At 40.1% G+C, this 18,454-nt stretch overlaps 1 protein-coding gene across 2 annotated transcripts in view; it reads right to left on the reverse strand.

Moving 5' to 3' along the window:
• Nucleotides 1-18,454, reverse strand: part of MRRF (mitochondrial ribosome recycling factor) — a 57,102-nt gene that overhangs the window by 29,386 nt on the left and 9,262 nt on the right. For both annotated transcript variants that reach the window (XM_055322357.1, XM_055322366.1), the window contains 3 exons: nt 12,666-12,821; nt 9,277-9,395; nt 2,005-2,096 (listed from right to left, as the gene is read on the reverse strand). In XM_055322357.1, the coding sequence (XP_055178332.1) occupies nt 2,005-2,096; nt 9,277-9,395; nt 12,666-12,821 (367 nt within the window). The remainder of the gene's footprint in view (nt 1-2,004; nt 2,097-9,276; nt 9,396-12,665; nt 12,822-18,454) is intronic.

Here is an 18,454-nt window from a genome sequence, read left to right on the forward strand (position 1 = left end):
TGAGTGATCTGAGATATTATTTTACCTCTTTGAGTCTAAATTTCCATACCAGTAATAAACATACATCACAGGGATTATGTGAGAAGTGAGGTAAACATTATAAATACAGGGGATCCCTGTGTGGTGCAGCGGTTTGGCGCCTGCCTTTGGCCCAGGGCGCGATCCTGGAGACCCGGGATCGAATCCCACATCGGGCTCCCGGTGCATGGAGCCTGCTTCTCCCTCTGCCTATGTCTCTGCCTCTCTCTCTTTCTCTCTCTGTGACTATCATAAATAAATAAAAATTAAAAAAAAAGAGCTTGTTTAAACATATATAAATACAGGATGGTGTTTAGCCTTTTTTAAGGAAAAGAATCTATTTCCCTTCTAGTTACTTGAGGCTTCATTCATTCATTTCACTTAGGTCTCTGCTCAAATGTCACTTCCTTTCAGGGCATGTGGGTAGCTCAGTCAGCTAAGCATATGACTCTTGATCTCAGCTCAGGTCATGACCTCAGGTTTGTGAAATCAAGCCCAATTCAGGCTTCATGCTCCACACTCAGCACGGAGTCTGCTTGAAATTCTCTCTCTCCCTCTCCCTTTGCCCCTCCCTCTACTCATGTGTGCTCTCTTTCTCTCCCTCTCTCTCAAATAAGTCTTTAAAAAAAACAGTCACTTCCTTTCTGAACCTTCCTATCTACAATAAACTCCCGCTAATTCCCTATCCCTTCACCCCACTTATTCTTTTCCATAGTCCTTATCATCACTTGACATCTCATCATGTATTTATTTTTCTTTGTTTACTGTGCCTACTCAACTAGAAAGTAAGCCCAGGAGGACAGCAGCCTTTTGTTGTTTATTTTGTTTACTGTTGTATCAAGCCACCAGGAAAGTGTCTGGCATGTAGTTAGTACTTATTAAATATGTGTTGAATGGCTAAATGAGTTAATTCAATGCTGATTTGGGACCTGCTGTCTGTGAGGCACACTGTGCAGGAAGAGGGACTTAAAGATAATAGTGCTATGAGGTGACAGAAGGAGAAACTACTTCTATATGCTGTGGAATCTGCAAAGATTCCTTCTTCACCTGGACCATCACAGCTGACTCCTGACTATTCTCTGTGACTACTCTGTCCCTCCACATTTCATTTGTTAATTCACAGCCAGAGAGACCCCCAAGAAGTCAACATTGATCAGAACACTCCGTTTAAACCCCTCCAGTGGCTTCCCATTTCAATGAGAGGAAAGCCCACACTCCTAACCGCAGCCTGAAAAGCCTTTCCCACCGTTTTCTCTCCCACCCTCCCTAAGTTTCAGACACTCTGGCTTTCTTTTTCTCAAACATGCCAAGGTCTTGTTATTAAAGACCTTGGAGTGTTTCTTTTCCTTTTTAATGAAAAACAAAACAAAACATACATTTTTATTCACTCAAAACCCTAAGTTCTATTTACATAATTAACAATATTCTGTTCTAATGCCTAAAAGTTTCAACAAGCAAGGACCAATGTAAAAAGTAACTCTCTGAGGAGCATGAGTTGGAGATCACAAGTGTCAAGGTCTTTTCTGATTTGTGGCCTTTGTGCTGGCTGTTCACTCTGCCTGAAAAGTTCTTCCCCACCATTTAGCTCAGCAAAAATGTTACCTCCTTAAAGAGTCCTCCCAGGCTGAAGTTGTCCTTCCACCATCACCCTCATCAAGGCACTCTACTGTGTCCCATCATCTTTTCTTTCCTCGCAGTATTTCATTATGTGAATGACTTTATTATTTATGTGTCCTACCTTCTCAAACAGAATGTACACACACTCAGACAAGAACTTTGTCAGGTCTACTGCTGCATCACCAGCCCCTAGTAGGCACTCAATAAATATTCCTGAATCAGTAAACTGGATCTCAAAAGATGTTGGAGTTTGCCAAGACAAGAGTACAGGTAAGGTATACTACCAGTCTAACAGTCTTAACGTATTTATGTCCTTCCAAGGACAAATGCCCCATTCCGTCAAAATATGTGAATTTTAACCAAACTTACTTGGGGATGGGTACCCGAATTAGTGTCCCTTCCACTTCTGGGTTTAGATTCATTCCACTTTCTCTTATAGCCTTGATAGCTGCAGCTGTACACTGAAAACCAGATCAAAAGGTAAACAGAATTAGTAAATAATTATTACCAGATGCAAGCCCTCTGTCGATAACTGGCAACCCATCTTGGCAGAACATGGAAACATTTAGTTCTGTTACCAGTAAGATCAGGAAGTTACATTGGTGTAGAGTGCTTTGATCAAGTTGAATAGCAAACTATGTCCACTCCTGGTACCAGTATACTGCGGGAGGGAAGAAAAGCAAAGAGAAGGAAAAAATAAAAAGAAAACAGCTCTGCTTCTTTGAAAAGATTTCAATGGTTTGAGGCAACACAGATCAAAACCACAATAAATCCTCAAGGGAGGGGGGCTGGTCTGTGCAAAGATTGGTGTAAAGACAGATGAAAGATTTTATACATTAAAAATTCCAGTTGACATTTTACACTCAAAATATACCAGTGCCGATTTGGAATGAGTAAATAAATTTAACTCATTCGCATCTACACTCACACCAACCTCACTCATGTTTTGGAATGAGCAACGAGTCTCTGCTGGGTATGTGCTCTAGGAAAGGCAGTTTGGGCTCTGGAGTCAGATAGATCTCAGTCCACGTCCTAGCTCCCCTAACCATGTGACCCTGGGCAACGATCGTGACCTCTCTGAGTCTCCATGTTATAATCTGAGACCACGCGGTACTGTGACCTCACAGAGGATTAAATGAGATAACATGAACAATGCAACCTGCTCTGTGCCCCACACACAGTGACATCCAGGCAAGGGGCCTTATCATATAAACTCCCTATATAAAGGTAAGAATATACAAATCCTCCAAACATGGCTAGGTTGATATCATCACTCAGCTGATGCGCTGCTGTCCAATCTGACATCCTTCAGGCTCTTCTCTGAGTAGTCTTGCTCTCTACTGAACTAGATGGTACAATGGTACATTGGTTTCTCAACATGTGGGTCATCTCACCTCAAGCAACAGTAGAACTACACCTGCTATGAAATCCTTTTTTTTTTTTTTTAATTTTTATTTATTTATGATGGTCACACAGAGAGAGAGAGAGAGAGGCAGAGACACAGGCAGAGGGAGAAGCAGGCTCCATGCACCGGGAGCCCGACATGGGATTCGATCCCGGGTCTCCAGGATCGCGCCCTGGGCCAAAGGCAGGCGCCAAACCGCTGCGCCACCCGGGGATCCCGAAATCCTTTTTTTAAAAAAAAAAAAAAAAAGATTATTCATGAGAGACACACAGAGAGAGAGGCAGAGACATAGGCAGAGGGAGAAGCAGGCTCCCCATGGGGAGCCCGATATGGGACTCGATCCCAGGACCCGGGTATTCAGGCCCTGAGCTCAACCGCTGAGTCACCCAGGCATCCCTGCTATGAAATCCTAAAAGATAAAGTAGTGTGGAAGAAAGATACTTTCATTGGCATGACAATGTGGAATTCATAAAAAAAGGCCTCTGACATTTGTAAAGAATTTTAGGTGTGACCAAAGCCAATCTACTTCACTTGGATTCACAGGGCCAGTTCTTGGCCTTAAGCTCCTCCCTAGACTTTGCGGTTTAATGAATGGGGTTTACTGCATACCTATTCTACTTTTCTAGGTTTGATTTTGATTTTTGAGGGTGTGCCTACAAAGTTTATCCATTTCATCCTAACATGACTTTAATTCTACAGGGACATACAGTGTTACCATAAGATCAAAAAGATAAATTGGAAGTCCACATGCAGATGAATCATTCCTTTGAGAGACTGTACACAGAATATAAGTGTGACTGACCACTGCTTAAAATAGTAAATTCTTAAAATGGTACCTCTAATGACAGACCATTGAAGCTGGAAGTAATCTCTGACATAATCAGGTACAGTCCCTTCCATATGTATATAGGGACCCTGCACACATATACCATCTTCCCTGATAGCCAAGAGCAATGGTGGGGAGGACCTCATCCACATACTTCCAGTTACTGGCAAAGTTAGGAGGAGACTCCTGGCACCTCAACTCTCCACCCAATGACATTATTTCGAATTTTCTTCCAGATCTGTTAGCTCAATGTATTCAGTAATTGAGGCATGGAGAATCTGATTTTTTTTAATTTATTTTTTATTTACTTATGATAGTCACAGAGAGAGAGAGAGAGAGAGAGAGAGAGAGAGGCAGAGACACAGGCAGAGGGAGAAGCAGGCTCCATGCACCGGGAGCCCGATGTGGGACTTGATCCCAGGTCTCCAGGATCACGCCCTGGGCCAAAGGCAGGCGCCAAACCGCTGCGCCACCCAGGGATCCCTTTTTTTTTTTAAATAGCCAAAAATAGGGGAGCCTGGCTGGCTCAGTTGGTGGAACATGTGACTCTTATCTTGGGGTTGTAAATCTGAGCCCCACATTGGGTGCAGAGATTAAAATCTGAGCCCCACATTGGGTGCAGAGATTAAAAATAAAATCTTAAAAATAAATGAATAAATAAAGTAGCCAAAAATAATTTGGAATTGGCCTGGTGTATAAAGGCAATGGTCAAGGTAAATAAAAGAGCTGGATAAAGAAAAAAATTTCTCCTCCATTTCTAAAGTTAGCAATAAAGGGAGAATCTCTACTTTGAAGAAGTAGCCTGATCTCAAGTCTCTGAGTCCCCCTCTTCTGAAGCTTCTCATGGAGAACTCACCTGTCACATCCCACTGCCACCAACTGCCTATGGTCATCTGGTCCACCCAGTCTTCCCATACAACCTTCTCCCCTAGACATGGGAACACCCACTGCTGTTTTGAAGCTGCCTCAATACGTACATCTTCCCAGTACAATTACAGTGCCAGGTACATGGTAATGCTCAGTAAAAGTATGTTGAATACGTAGATTAATGAACTGGCTCAGATCTGTTAGAAAAACCCAACTCCTCATTTTTACTTCATGTATATCCCCCCCCCCAAAGTTTATTTTATACTTTTTCTGTGTCCTTTCATATGTGAAAGAAAAATTGTGAATCAGAGGTTTCATTTGCCAAGAAACCTATTAAAAGAGGAAATCTAAGTATGTACATTTTTGTTTGATACAGTATGATATAGAAATTCAAGGAATCAGTTATTTACCAACATGGCTTCTCAACTACTCATGGTGCAGAAAAAAAGGCACATATTTCTACTGCACTTCCATCCCAGCCTGTACCCCCTTACTGATGGGATGCTGATCAGGACCCAGGGCAAATGGGCTGTTCTTAAACAGTAGCACTGACCAACTAGTTGTAGCTGCTTGGAGTACTGTGTGGAGAAAGTTCACAGGCTCCATCTAGGGTCAGGCAATAAAGAGTACTATGATCAATTAACAATGTCTGCTATTGGTATTCTTAAGCTAATCTACATTAAAGGATGAAAGATGATAAAACTTCCATAGATAGGTGAACAAGAACTTTGACAATCTAGGTTCAAGTCAACTTTGCTAGGGCCATTTTAATTACTGGCCTTCCATTTTCTATATCCCAATGAGTCCCTCATGTGAAAAGTCATGTGTAAAGGCAGGAACCCTAGTTTTTTTTTAAATTTTTTATTTAAATTCAATTAGACAACAGTACATCATTAGTTTCAGATACAGCGTTCAACCATTTATCAGATGCGTATTAATCCTGGCTGTCTTAATCATCAATGAATTCCCAACCCCTCAAATAGAACCAAATAACTCATAGAAAATAAGTTACTGCTGAATTAATGTAGGAATAGTGAAAGGAACACAGGCTTTAGTGTCAAACAGACCCGTGTTCAAATCTTGACTATCCTAACAGTGTAAACATGGGAAAGATATTTAACTTCTCCAAGCCTCATCTATAAAATGGAATAAATAATGCTTCATCTTAGGACCTATGTCGATCACTGAACAAAAATACGAGAAAGTAATGCCTGGCAACACAGTAGACACTCAATACACATTAGCTTTCTTCCTTCTACAAGAGTAATAGAGGAGACTGTTCAATTTTTTTTTTTTTTCTCATTTGCCTTGTTCAAATCAAGCTGTGGTTTTTACTCCCTTCTTTCCTTTCCCATCATTAACTCTAGCTGCAGGCAAGTTTATGGAAGGCAGCAACTGTGTGTATCATTTATCAAGCAGGACACATGTTAAACAAATGCAATGCAGTTTTCTGTCTTCAATGCATTTGAAAAGATTATGCATGTAAATCTGCATCGTGTCACTATGGCATGACACAGAAATGCTCAGGTTTGGAAAGAAAGCCAATTTCATGTGAAACAGAAAGGAATTATATAAACACAGAGGGGATTAGCTCAGCATTTTGAAGCTAGGAACCTGGTTACTCAATGGACAGTTTCTAAACTGGAGGAAGGAAATATTTAGTTAGAGCTATTTGTTTAATATATACACCAGATGAGATAAAGGAATTCAAAAGACAATGTAACTCATACTTCCTCACTCTGTCCTTGTAAAGAACCTCTCTACTGAGATGATTATGAAGGTTTTTGGTTTTTTTTTTTCTTCAAAATTCACAGGATTTCAACTTAAGAGAAATGGCAAAGATGCTTTGGTTGAAAAATGAAGATATACTCCAACTTCCTAAGAAAAAAATTAAGCTGTTAATACTTCCTCCTGCCTCATAAGATGCTCTGGTGGCCAATCAGATGCTTCTTCTGTGAATGCCATTTGCTATTTAATAACAGAAGTGGCTGGCTCTGAAAAGCAATCTGCCTGATGAGGTCTTCAAGCTGTGTAATTAGGAGGCTATTCCCTAAATTGGCCCTTGGTGCCTATGGGATCAGATGAACAAGGCAGAAGGCCTCAGCCATTCAGAAGGAGCCAGGAAGGGAAAGAGTTGACGATTCTCTTTTTGTCCATTTCTCTGCTTCTCAGTTACACCAGGAAAGAATGCCCTCCTTCCATCAGTCTAATGACAAGTATTCATCCACTTGAGGAAAATTGACTGAGTGCTTCCATGTGCCAGGCACTGTGATAGGTGCCAGACACAGTGAACAAGTTAGATAAGATTTCTACATTCCAAGCTCACAATCTAGTGGAAGTGAGATGGAAGATAAAGATGTAAACAAATGCCTCACTGTTAATGACGAGTGTGATGAAGAAAATGAACTGGGCTATATAAGAGAGGTTAGCATGGACAAATAATTTAGATTGAGATTAGGGAAGGCTTCCCTGAGAAAGTGACATTTAAGCTGTAATCCAAAATACTAGTAGCAATTAGCCACACAAGAGTGTTCCATGCAAAGGAAACGGCATGTGCAAAGGCCCTGAGGACACAAATGGTGTGTCTGAGGAACTGAAAGGCCAGTGGGCCAAGAGCAGTGTACAGGGATGACAGTGGCATAAAACTACAGAGATGAGAGACAGGCAAGGGTCATATCATAATGCAAAGCCTTCTAGGCCACAATAATTTTTTTCTTAGAGATTACATGAAGCCACTGATAAATTTAAAACATGGGAATGACATAATCTAATATGTATTTATGAAAGTTCACTCTGGTATGAAAAATGGAATGGGGGACTGGTAACAGCACCCCCCGCCCCCTGCAAAGTATGCCTGCAACATTAGCTACAGTAGCCCTCTGAAACAGTTTGTTCAGAGGCAGGGCAAGATGGCGGAAGAGTAGGGTCCTCAAGTCACCTGTCCCCACCAACTTACCTAGATAACTTGAAACAGTTTGTTCTTATCAACGGCTTTCCCTTATTCATACCTCTAACCCAGTCTGTCTAATCCAACAGGTTTCACTCTGGTCTCTGGGAAAGAACTACTGAAAGAGACCATTGGAACAGAAAGGTACTTCAGATTCCTTCACTGCATATTAACAGATTAGAAAATGGAGATCAGGGATCCCTGGGTGGCTCAGCGGTTTAGTGCCGACTTCAGCCCAGGGCGTGACCCTGGGGTCCCGGGATCGAGTCCCACATTGGGCTCCCTGCATGGAGCCTGCTTCTCCCTCTGCCTATGTCTCTGCCTGTCTCTCTCATGAATAAACAAATAAAATCTTAAAAAAAAAAAAAAAAACAGCAAGGCAGGGTGGGAGCCTGGGTGGATCAGTCAGTTAAGCATCTGCCTTCAGCTCAGGTCATGATCCTGGAGTCCTAGGGTTGAACCCTGCATCAGGCTTCCCTGTTCAGCAGGGAGTCTACTTCTCCCTCTCTCTTTGCCCCTCCCCCTGTTCTCTCTCTCTCTCAAATAAATAAATAAAATACTTTAAAAGAAAATGGAGGTCAAACAGCCACCTGAAGGGAGATGGGACCAGGTTCCAGATTTCCCAGGACTTCCAATCTGGTCAATTCCAACTGAACCAATAAGGAAAAAGCCATTTATCTTCCTCAACTAGACTTAAAATCAGAGCATCCAGGTTGCAATGATCTAATGCAAACCATCTTTCATCTTGGAAGCTCCGTGCTCTGTGTAGTTCTACAATGATTATTCCAGAAAGGAATATGAATTCCTGAGGGTCTGCTCTACATGTTAATGCAAAGGGCACAAACTGAGGGCCCATGGACCAAATATGGCCCATTAATATGTTTTGTTTCATAGTCTTCAAAAAAAAAGTGAATCAATTATCAACATTTAAACAAAGATCTTTTTTTTTAAGATTTTATTTGAGAGAATGAGCAAGAGACAGAAAGAGCACAGCAGGGGGAGGGACAGAGGGAGAGAGAGAAGCAGACTCCCCACCGAGCAGGGACCACCCCCTCAATGTGGGGCTCAACCCCAGGACCCTGGGATCATGACCTGATCCAAAGGCAGATGCTTAACTGACTGAGGCACCCAGGTGCCCCTAACAAAGATCTTATATAAAATGTGAGTTACTGACTTCTTCTAGAAACAAAAACCTTAATATCAAATAACACTGATTACCAGGTGTACATTTCTGCCTGGCAAGGATCAGTAGAAGCTGGGCAGAGGCTGCTCCCTTCAGACAGGGCGCAAGCTCTCCCACTAACCCCAGTCCTTTCCATTTGGCTAAGTGCCAATCACTGCATTGCCACTATTGTTTTCCTTAGATGGACTCTTTCAGTATTCAAATTACTTGCCTGGTCTTTTAGTGTTTGAGTTTAACTGCAAAGGAATTTAGAAACAGGAAGAGAGCTTTCCTTAAATCCTTAAGTTCCCTTTATCATGCCTTCTCTTGTTTCATCCCAAACTGGAGGGAATACATCCTCTTGACTTGACCCAGCCTCCTCCATTCCAAAAGAGACCATGAAGAAGAATCCTTTATGGGCAAAGCCACCTCACCTCTGGGAAGCTGACCATATTCACCAAAATCAGGTGTGGCGACTTCATGGAAATCTGGCCAATCTGGTTTAGAGCAAGCTTCCCATTAGCAGTTACCACAGTGATCCGGTCAAGGGATCCTAGAAGCAAAGTCACAAAGTCTGAGAATTCAGAAGGAATTCCACCAGCCCCACACCCAAGTCCCTACCTAATTCAGATTCAGCTAAGATCCAGGGACTCCTTATCAATGTGGCAAAACTGCTCACGGGGCTTTCACAGGAGCAGCAGTGTCATGTACTGGAAAGAGCTCTGAAATGTTGATAGAATTAGGACTTCTTTACCATCAACCAGGATGGCCAACCATAAATGGATTATTCAGAGACACAAAGAGAAAGGCAGAGAGGGGTCCCTTTAGACAAATTGGGTGTTGTCCCAGCAAACTGTTATTAGAATAACGTAGTACTTTACTATGGCCCAAAGATTTGACTTGAAGTATTCAACCAGATTCAATGTCATTGCAAGACAGGAGGTTATTGATACCACTGGCTTCAATCTGGAAGAGTCCAGGACATATAATGGTATAAATCTCCATGATTCAGAGACCAATAATCTGGGTTCAAGTACCAACTCTGCCACCGCCTGATTGTGTGACCCTGGGCAGATCCCCTCAACCTTTTGGCACCTGTGTCCTGATATCTAGATGTAACATAAATATTGTACTTCTCTCATAAGGTTGTTATGAGGATTCAGTGAAAGAGTTTCTGGAAAGCATTTGTAACTATCCTGGCATATACAAGTGCCCAGTAAATGTTAAATTATTTCTTGACTTTCGCCTCAGTTTTAACCAAACTATTCTACTTCCAATTTCTCTAATATAATCTTCTCTTTCTTGCCTCAGGACTCTGAGTATATATTTTTCTTTCTATTGAGAATGCTCAGGACACCTGGGTGGCTCAGCAGTTGGCATCAGCCTTCAGCTCAGGGCATGATCCTGGTCCGGGGATCAAGTCCCACATGGGGCTCCTTGCAGGGAGTCTGCTTCTCTCTGTCTGTGTCTCTGCCTCTCTCATGAATAAACAAATAAAATCTAAAAAAAAAAAAAAAAAAAAAAAAAGAGAGAGACAGAGAATGCCCTTCTCTGCTCAGTTAACTCCTGCTCATTCTTTAACACTCAGATATAATAACATCCAATCTCAGAAACCTTATTTGACCTCTAGGCTGCATTACAAATGCCCTTATGAGCCCCAAGGACCCTATGTACCCTTCTATAATAATTAGTATTTGCTGAATATTTCCTATGAGAAGACATTGTGCTAAATGCTTTCTATAATGTCTTTGCTTTCATTCTCACAATGACTATGCAATAGTTGCACTACTTTATGGATGAAGAAACGAGGGACCAAATGGTAGCTTGTCCAAGGTCACAACAGTTCTTCATAACGGAGCCTATATTCAACCCAGGTCTGGCGAACTCTGAAGGCATGGTCTTCACCATTCTGCTTTGCTATATGGTTTTGTCCATCTTGGTTTACTTGTCTATTCCTTCACATTAGGCTCTAGGCTCTTGGAAGGTAGGAACAATGTCTTTTCTTTCTGTATCTACAGCATCTATTAATCAGCACAGTATAAGTGCTCAATAACATTTTGGTGAATACATAAGTGTGTAGATGGACAAATGAATGGAAAAGGGTAAGAACAAACACATGAATAAATCTATACCTTAGACAACTATTAAGAGCAATCAACTTCTTCAGAGATAGAAATTGCTGGTAGACAGTTGGAGGTGTGAAAGGAAAAGTGCCTGCTGGTTCAGATAGTAATGAAAGAGGATATGTAAAATTTGGCACGCAGAAGACTGGCTAAGTTCAGTTTCACCCAGTCTCTTCATGGCCCCAAGTTCTACGGAGAACGTTACACAAACATAACCCTGAAGAGAAGGAGGCAAAGAGGAAATACCAATGGGAGGCCTTTTGAAAATGGATCTTAGTTCAGCTTTCCTGATTTGCCATAAGATCCTTTGCCACAGAAGTTGCAACATGGGCTTTTCAGTATGCAATTGTGGTGGTTCCCATTCCCTAAATACATATCGACATAATGCATCAAATCCTTTTCCCTCAATCTGTCCCCAGCGAGAATCTCCCTCAGCCTCATTTCTGCCCCTCATTTTCTCAGAGGTTAACATTTAACAAATTACACTCCCTACCTCTTTCCAGGCCCATCATCTTTTTAAGTTCAACAAGAGTGGAGCTTGCTGGCTAATTTTAAGTATCACATTTCTCCCTGAGCTCCTCTCAAACTGCTCTCTGGTTTCGGCTGCAGAATGTTAACAGGCCAGAAAGCACAGGGGAGACAAAGCACTTTATCAGTTTCATACCTAAAATAATAAGCAAGTTTAAAATAAACAGTTGGGAGAGATTGAATGGCACGCTCTACTGCCAGCAAAGGCAGAAATGCCCCAGTCCAAAGTTTGACAAATGACGGAATGGTCTTCTGATTTCACATAGGATCTCGTCTCTCTGAACTCAGTATGTTTCTCCTGGTGTTTATAAATGGAGCTGTATATTTTTCACTTGGTTTTCTTAAGAACAAGTTCACAAAATATTTTCTAGTTTCCTTAGGAACTATCCCAACCAAGATGTGAGTGGGAGCAGCCCAAGCTCCCAGAGATAACTTCAGAGGGGGTCTCAGGCTTGACTCTAGGATGATGACAATTTCCAAAAGGCCAATTTAATAGCAATTGGATTTTTCCTGCCTGCCTGCACCATTAGCTGACAACTCACTTCTTCCATCACATCTGCAAACAGTTCTCCTAGACAGTTCTGACATTTCCCACTTAGAAAAGCCACTTTCAGGAAGTTATTAACCCAAACAGAATCTTCCTGGTCAAACTCAGGGGTACAGATATGCCTCAGATGGATAGGTTTGCAGCCACTTGGTTCCCAGAAAGCCGTAAGAATGGTCAAATAGGATAAATCGGAAAAATCAGACCAAAGATTTACTGTGAGATTAAATACCCAAAAATGTTTATATAGCATAACCATAATAAAACTCCCATTTTCTGAGAGTGCAATTCCATGAGAGCAAAGACTATGCCTATTTTTTGTTCACCACTGTGTACCAGCATAATACTTACTTCAGAGTAGACAAATATTTGCTAAATGGATGAATCAGGTATTACTGTTAACTATGAGCCAGGCACTGTGCTCCAACCATTCTGTATTTATTTTAATACCCACCCCAAAGATACAAAGTAGGAATTAGACAAGGAAACTGAGGACCAGAAAAGTAAAGTAACTGTCCATGGTCACCAGTTAGTAAGTAAGTAACAAAACTGGGACTGAAACCCAGCTCTGCCAAAGTCATGATCTTTCCACTATGCCCCTCTCCAAAACGTTGGTTCAGTCACTAACCTGGTGAGGTCCTTATACTGATAGTTTTATTGAAATTATCTTTGAGTGCTTCCATCACAGACTTCATTTCTTCATCCACCTCTTCCAAGTTGATTATATCCTCAACCAAGGCAGCATTAAGATTCACTCTGGTTTGGAACTGTCCTTTCCCTTTGGCTAGAAAGTCAACAATCATTGAATAAAAGAACAGCAGCATAGACAGAGATAATAAACAATTAGTGAAGAAGTACCTACTAAGTGCAGGGAAAAATGCCAAGTGCTAAAAAATTGTACATTAACAGTATCCTAAGAAAGAACTTTAATTATTGTTCACTAGGTCCCCAGAACTGTGCTAATCACTTTCTGAGATACTAGTGAAGACACAGGCTTTATAATGAAATACTTCAGGTGAAAATCCTGACTATGATGAATACCAGTTTTATGACTTTGGGCAAGTTACTCTACTTTTCTGAGTATCGGGTTTCTTGCCTGTGAAACAGGGATAATATCTGTATTGCCAGGTTGCTATGATACAAATTAAGTAATTCAAATACCTAAAAGAGCACTGTCCATATGGCAGGCACTCCATAAATGAATTCCTTATTTTTTAGAAAAATAAACTGAAAATGAGAAAGGTAAAGTGATTTGCCTAATGTCATAAGGTCCTGGAATCGTAAAGCCAAGATGTGGTCCCAGATCTGTCTAATTTTAAATCCAAGAACTTTCCATTAGATTGTCTCTGAAAAATCTAATTGGAGACACAGGAAACATATTAATTCATTTTAAAATGAATACTAAGGGAGGATATGCAAAGTATCTGATAGCCAGGACAGATAAAAAGAACAGTAGTTAACAAATATTAAACACCACTAGTGGGGGAATCCCTGGGTGGCTCAGCGGTTTAGCGCCTGCCTCCGGTCCAGGGCATGATCCTGGAGTCCCGAGATCAAGTCCCGCATCGGGCTCCCTGCTTGGAGCCTGCTTCTCCCTCTGCTTGTGTCTCTGCCCCCCCCCCCCCGTGTGTGTGTGTGTGTGTGTGTGTGTGTGTGTGTGCGCGCGCGTGCGCGCCCGCGCACTCTCTCTCTGGTGAGTAGATAAATAAAATCTTTAAAAAATAATAAAATAGGGATCCCTGGGTGGCGCAGTGGTTTGGCGCCTGCCTTTGGCCCAGGGCGCGATCCTGGAGACCCAGGATCGAGTCCCACGTCGGGCTCTCAGTGCATGGAGCCTGCTTCTCCCTCTGCCTGTGTGTCTCTGCCTCTCTCTCTGTGTGACTATCATTAAAAAAAATAATAATAAATAATAATAATAATAAACACCACTAGTGGTAATAACAATGGTTTGTATTTCAGAAAATCAATAGCAATGGCAGCTGAATAAAATTTGATTTTATGCCTAAGCCACCAGTTCTTTTTCCATATACATTCTATATATATAGATCACTCCCATGAGTAATACAAATATTCCTGCCTTTCTTCATGGAAAGTAGGTGGAGGGGAAAAAAGAAAAAGTAAAAATACTAAGTAATACTATCTTACATTTGTTAACTATTTGACAAATATTTATTGAGATTTATTCACAACAAATTTCATTGAACATCTACAGTGGGCCAGATCCTGTGATATTTCTAGAGTTTATATATATATTTTTTAAGATTTTATTTATTTATTCATGAGAGACGCAGAGAGAAAGAGGCAGAGACATAGGCAGAGGGAAAAGCAGGCTCCATGCAGGAAGCCCGATGTGGGACTCGATCCCAGCACACTGGGATCACGCCCTGAGCCAAAAGCAGACGTTCAACCGCTGAGCCACCCAGGTGCCCCTCTAGAGCATATTATAATTTGCAATGCAATTTAAAATACATTCTTCTAATTAGAGAGTCAGAGCAGTTCTCAGAGGTAAGAAAAACAGAGTTTATTATTGTCCCCCTTGTATGGGAGATGAGATGAGAAATCTACAGCATTTAATTGAATCCACAGCACTTAGAGAAATTTAAGCACTTAAGTGACTTGAATGTTTTCCCCGAAATACCAACTAGTAAGCACCAGAGTGATTTTTAAAAAAAATATGTATTTGCTTGTACCATCACTGTGCTTGAAACCTTATTGCTCTTTTTTTTTTAATTTTTTATTTATTTATTTACGATAGTCATACAGAGAGAGAGAGAGAGAGGCAGAGACACAGGCAGAGGGACAAGCAGGCTCCATGCACCGGGAGCCTGACGTGGGATTCGATCCCAGGTCTCCAGGATCGCGCCCTGGGCCAAAGGCAGGCGCCAAACCGCTGTGCCACCCAGGGATCCCCGAAACCTTATTGCTCTTAAGTTAACAGAATGATGGCTTAAAATTTTCAGAAATGATGAAAGATGAGAATCTTCAGATTTAGAAATACAGGTTCCAAGTAGGATAATAAAAGTAAATTCATACCTAGACATCCTGTGAATGCAGAAAAGCAAGGACAAAGAGATCCTGAAAATAGCCCAAGATAAAAGACAAGTGATCCATAAAGGATCAAAATTCAGAATAACAGCAGACTCTCCAAGAACAACAACATGAGCTAGAAACGATGGAAATAAGATCTTCAACTTTTGATTTTTCTTAAACTAAGAATGCATGTTAAAAATTTTAAGTTCTGCCCATCAATATTAGAATGGATAATATGACTGAAATAGTATACAGCCATCAGAAAGAAGATCTACAACTACACAGAAGAAACTGACTCTCACAAACATAACATTGAGCAAAGAGGCTAGACACCAGAATATAGAGTGTGCAGTACAAAAGCCAGATACAAGAATACACAGTACAACAGACAAAACTAATCCATGCCATTAGAAGTCAGAATAATAGTTACTTACAAGTAGTAGAAGGTGGGAAGTTACTAGAAGGGAGCATAAAGGGGACTTTTGACATGCTGGGGAATGTTCTGGGTTTTGATCTGAATGCTGATTATACAAGTGTTTTCAGCTTGTGAAAATTATCTTATGTTTCTTATGATAGCTGCATTTTTCTATAGGTGCTTTTAATTCCTATAAAAAGTTAAAAACAGAAATTAAGGGTAACTGCTAAGACAATAAGAAATAAAATGTGCAACTTCCAAATCAGCAAGCATGAAAAAAGAGAAATAAAGAAATTTGATTAATTCAATGGAAAGGAGAGGAAAAAAAGAAACTAAAAAACTATGATAAAGTACAAAATAAAATGACAGATACAAATGCCTGTAATCACAATAAATATAAACAGACCAAGAAGAGAGTTAGAGATTATCAATAAGAACTTTTTAAATCTTTAAAAAAAAAAAGAACTTTTTAAATCTAGTCATATATGATATATAAGAAGATTTACAAAAACGTGAGATTATAGAAAATTTAATGTATAGGAATGGAAAAACTATAACCCTGGCAAATATTAAACAAAAGAAGGCCGATGCAATTATATTAGTAACTAAAAATAGATTTTAAGACAAAATGCATTATTAGAAAAAATGAAGACCATTTCACAATGACAGTAGAAATCAATTCACCAGAAAGATATTACAATTTTGAGCTTAAATATACCCCCTTACATAGTCAAAAAATTAATAGAATTAAAGGGAGAAACTGATCAATCTACAAGCATACAAGGACATCCAAAATACCTTTCTTCATAACTGATAAATTGAGCAAATAAAAAAAAATAGAAACTTTGATCAACAAAATTAGCCAACTCAATCTAATGGTCACATATACAATCCTATACCCAGCAATAAAAGAATACACATTCTTCTCAAGCACACTTGGACCTTTATACAAAATGACCATGTTCTAACCCACAAAGCAAATTTCAATAAATATCAAAGAATATTATAATAGGACACATTCTCTGATCTCAGTAGGATTAAGCTAACTCTCCAAAAACACATATGCTTGAAAAATTTTAAACACTTTCAAATAACTCATGGACTACAGAAACACACAATGAAAATTTAAAATATTTAGAAAAAAAACAATAAAAATACTATATATCTAAAACTTCTAGGAGGCACCTGAAGTTGTATGTATTTATTTATGTATTTATGTATGTATGTATGTATTTATTTATTTATTTATTTATTTATGTGTTTAAAGATTTTATTTATTTACTCATGAGAGACACAGAGAGCAAGACACAGAGGCAGAGACACAGGCAGAGGGAGAAGCAGGCTCCATGCAGGGAGCCCGACGTGGGACTCAATCCCGGGTCTCCAGGATCAGGCCCTGGGCCGAAGGAGGTGCTAAACTGCTGAGCCACCGCGGCTGCCCATGAAGTTGTATTTAGATAGAAGTTTATAGCTATATATGCTTATAAGAAAAGAACAAAGGTTGAAAATTAATGAACTGTCCAGTTCAAAGGATAGAAAAAGAAGGAAATGGGAGAAAATAAACAATAAAGGGCAGAAATCAATAAAACTAAAAAGAGATCACCAAAATTAAAAGCTCTTTTTTAAAAGGCTATGAAACTGACAAACTTCTGTCAAGAATAAATGAGGGAGAAAAGGAAGTAGAGAAATCAATAACATTAAGAAAGAACAGGAGGAGACCATTACCAAAACATTAGAGATTTCAATAATCTTAAGAGACTATTATGGACAACTTTATGCCAACAGCTTTGAAAACTTAGAAATAATGAAACGTTTCCTGAAAATATACAATTTACTGAAACTAAATGAAGAAAAAAGAGAAAATCATAATCATTAAAGAAACAATATGATTTAAAGTCTGTCTACATATAATACCAGGTCCAGATGATTTCACACGCACATTCTACCAATCATGTGAAGAACCAATTAATCCTGATCTTATCACCATCCCACTGTGAGAGAGACAGAGACAGAGATGAACTTCCCAACTCACATTATGGGACTAATACAGTCTTGATACCAAAACCTGACAAGGATAATGCTAGAAAGTTACATTCCTCAATATCAGAGAGTTACATTAAAGCTAATCTCATATAAAAGTATAGACTCAAAAACCTTAAATTAATATTAGCAAACCAAATCCAATAATGTACATACAAATGATGTATCAAAAGTGGTTTAGGGGATCCCTGGGCTGGGTGGCTCAGCAGTTCGGCACCTGCCTTTGGCCCAGGGCGCGATCCTGAGTCCTGGGATCGAGTCCCACGTCGGGCTCCCGGCATGGAGCCTGCTTCTCCCTCCTCATGTGTCTCTGCCTCTCTCTCTCTCTCTCTCTCTCTCTCTCTGTTTATCATGAATGAATGAATGAATGAATGAATAAATAAATAAATTTTTTTAAGTGGTTTAACATCAGAGAAAGCTACTGATGTTGAGTCACCCCATTAACAGATTAAAAAATAAATAGATGACCGTCTCAATAAATGCAGTAAGAGCATTTGATAAACTTAATACTCATTCAAAACAAAAATTCTTAACAAAATAGGGACAAAAGATATTTGCTCAAAAGAGACTACTGAAAAATAAAGCAAACATAATTCTTGATGTTAACATATGAGATGTGTCCCCTGTAAAGTCAGAAATGTAATAAGGATGCCTACTATCATCAGTCACATTTATTCAACTTATATTAGAGTTCTTAGTCGGGGATCCCTGGGTGGCGCAGCGGTTTAGCGCCTGCCTTTGGCCCAGGGCGCGATCCTGGGGACCCGGGATCGAATCCCACATCAGGCTCCCGGTGCATGGAGCCTGCTTCTCCCTCTGCCTGTGTCTCTGCCTCTCTCTCTCTCTCTCTCTCTCTCTATCATAAATAAATAATAATAAAAAAAAAAGAGTTCTTAGTCAATGGCGGGGGGGGAGGGAAGGAGAAAAAGAAA

This window comes from Nyctereutes procyonoides, unplaced genomic scaffold (genome assembly GCF_905146905.1).
Source record: "Nyctereutes procyonoides isolate TBG_1078 unplaced genomic scaffold, NYPRO_anot_genome, whole genome shotgun sequence".
Taxonomy (NCBI): domain Eukaryota; kingdom Metazoa; phylum Chordata; class Mammalia; order Carnivora; family Canidae; genus Nyctereutes; species Nyctereutes procyonoides.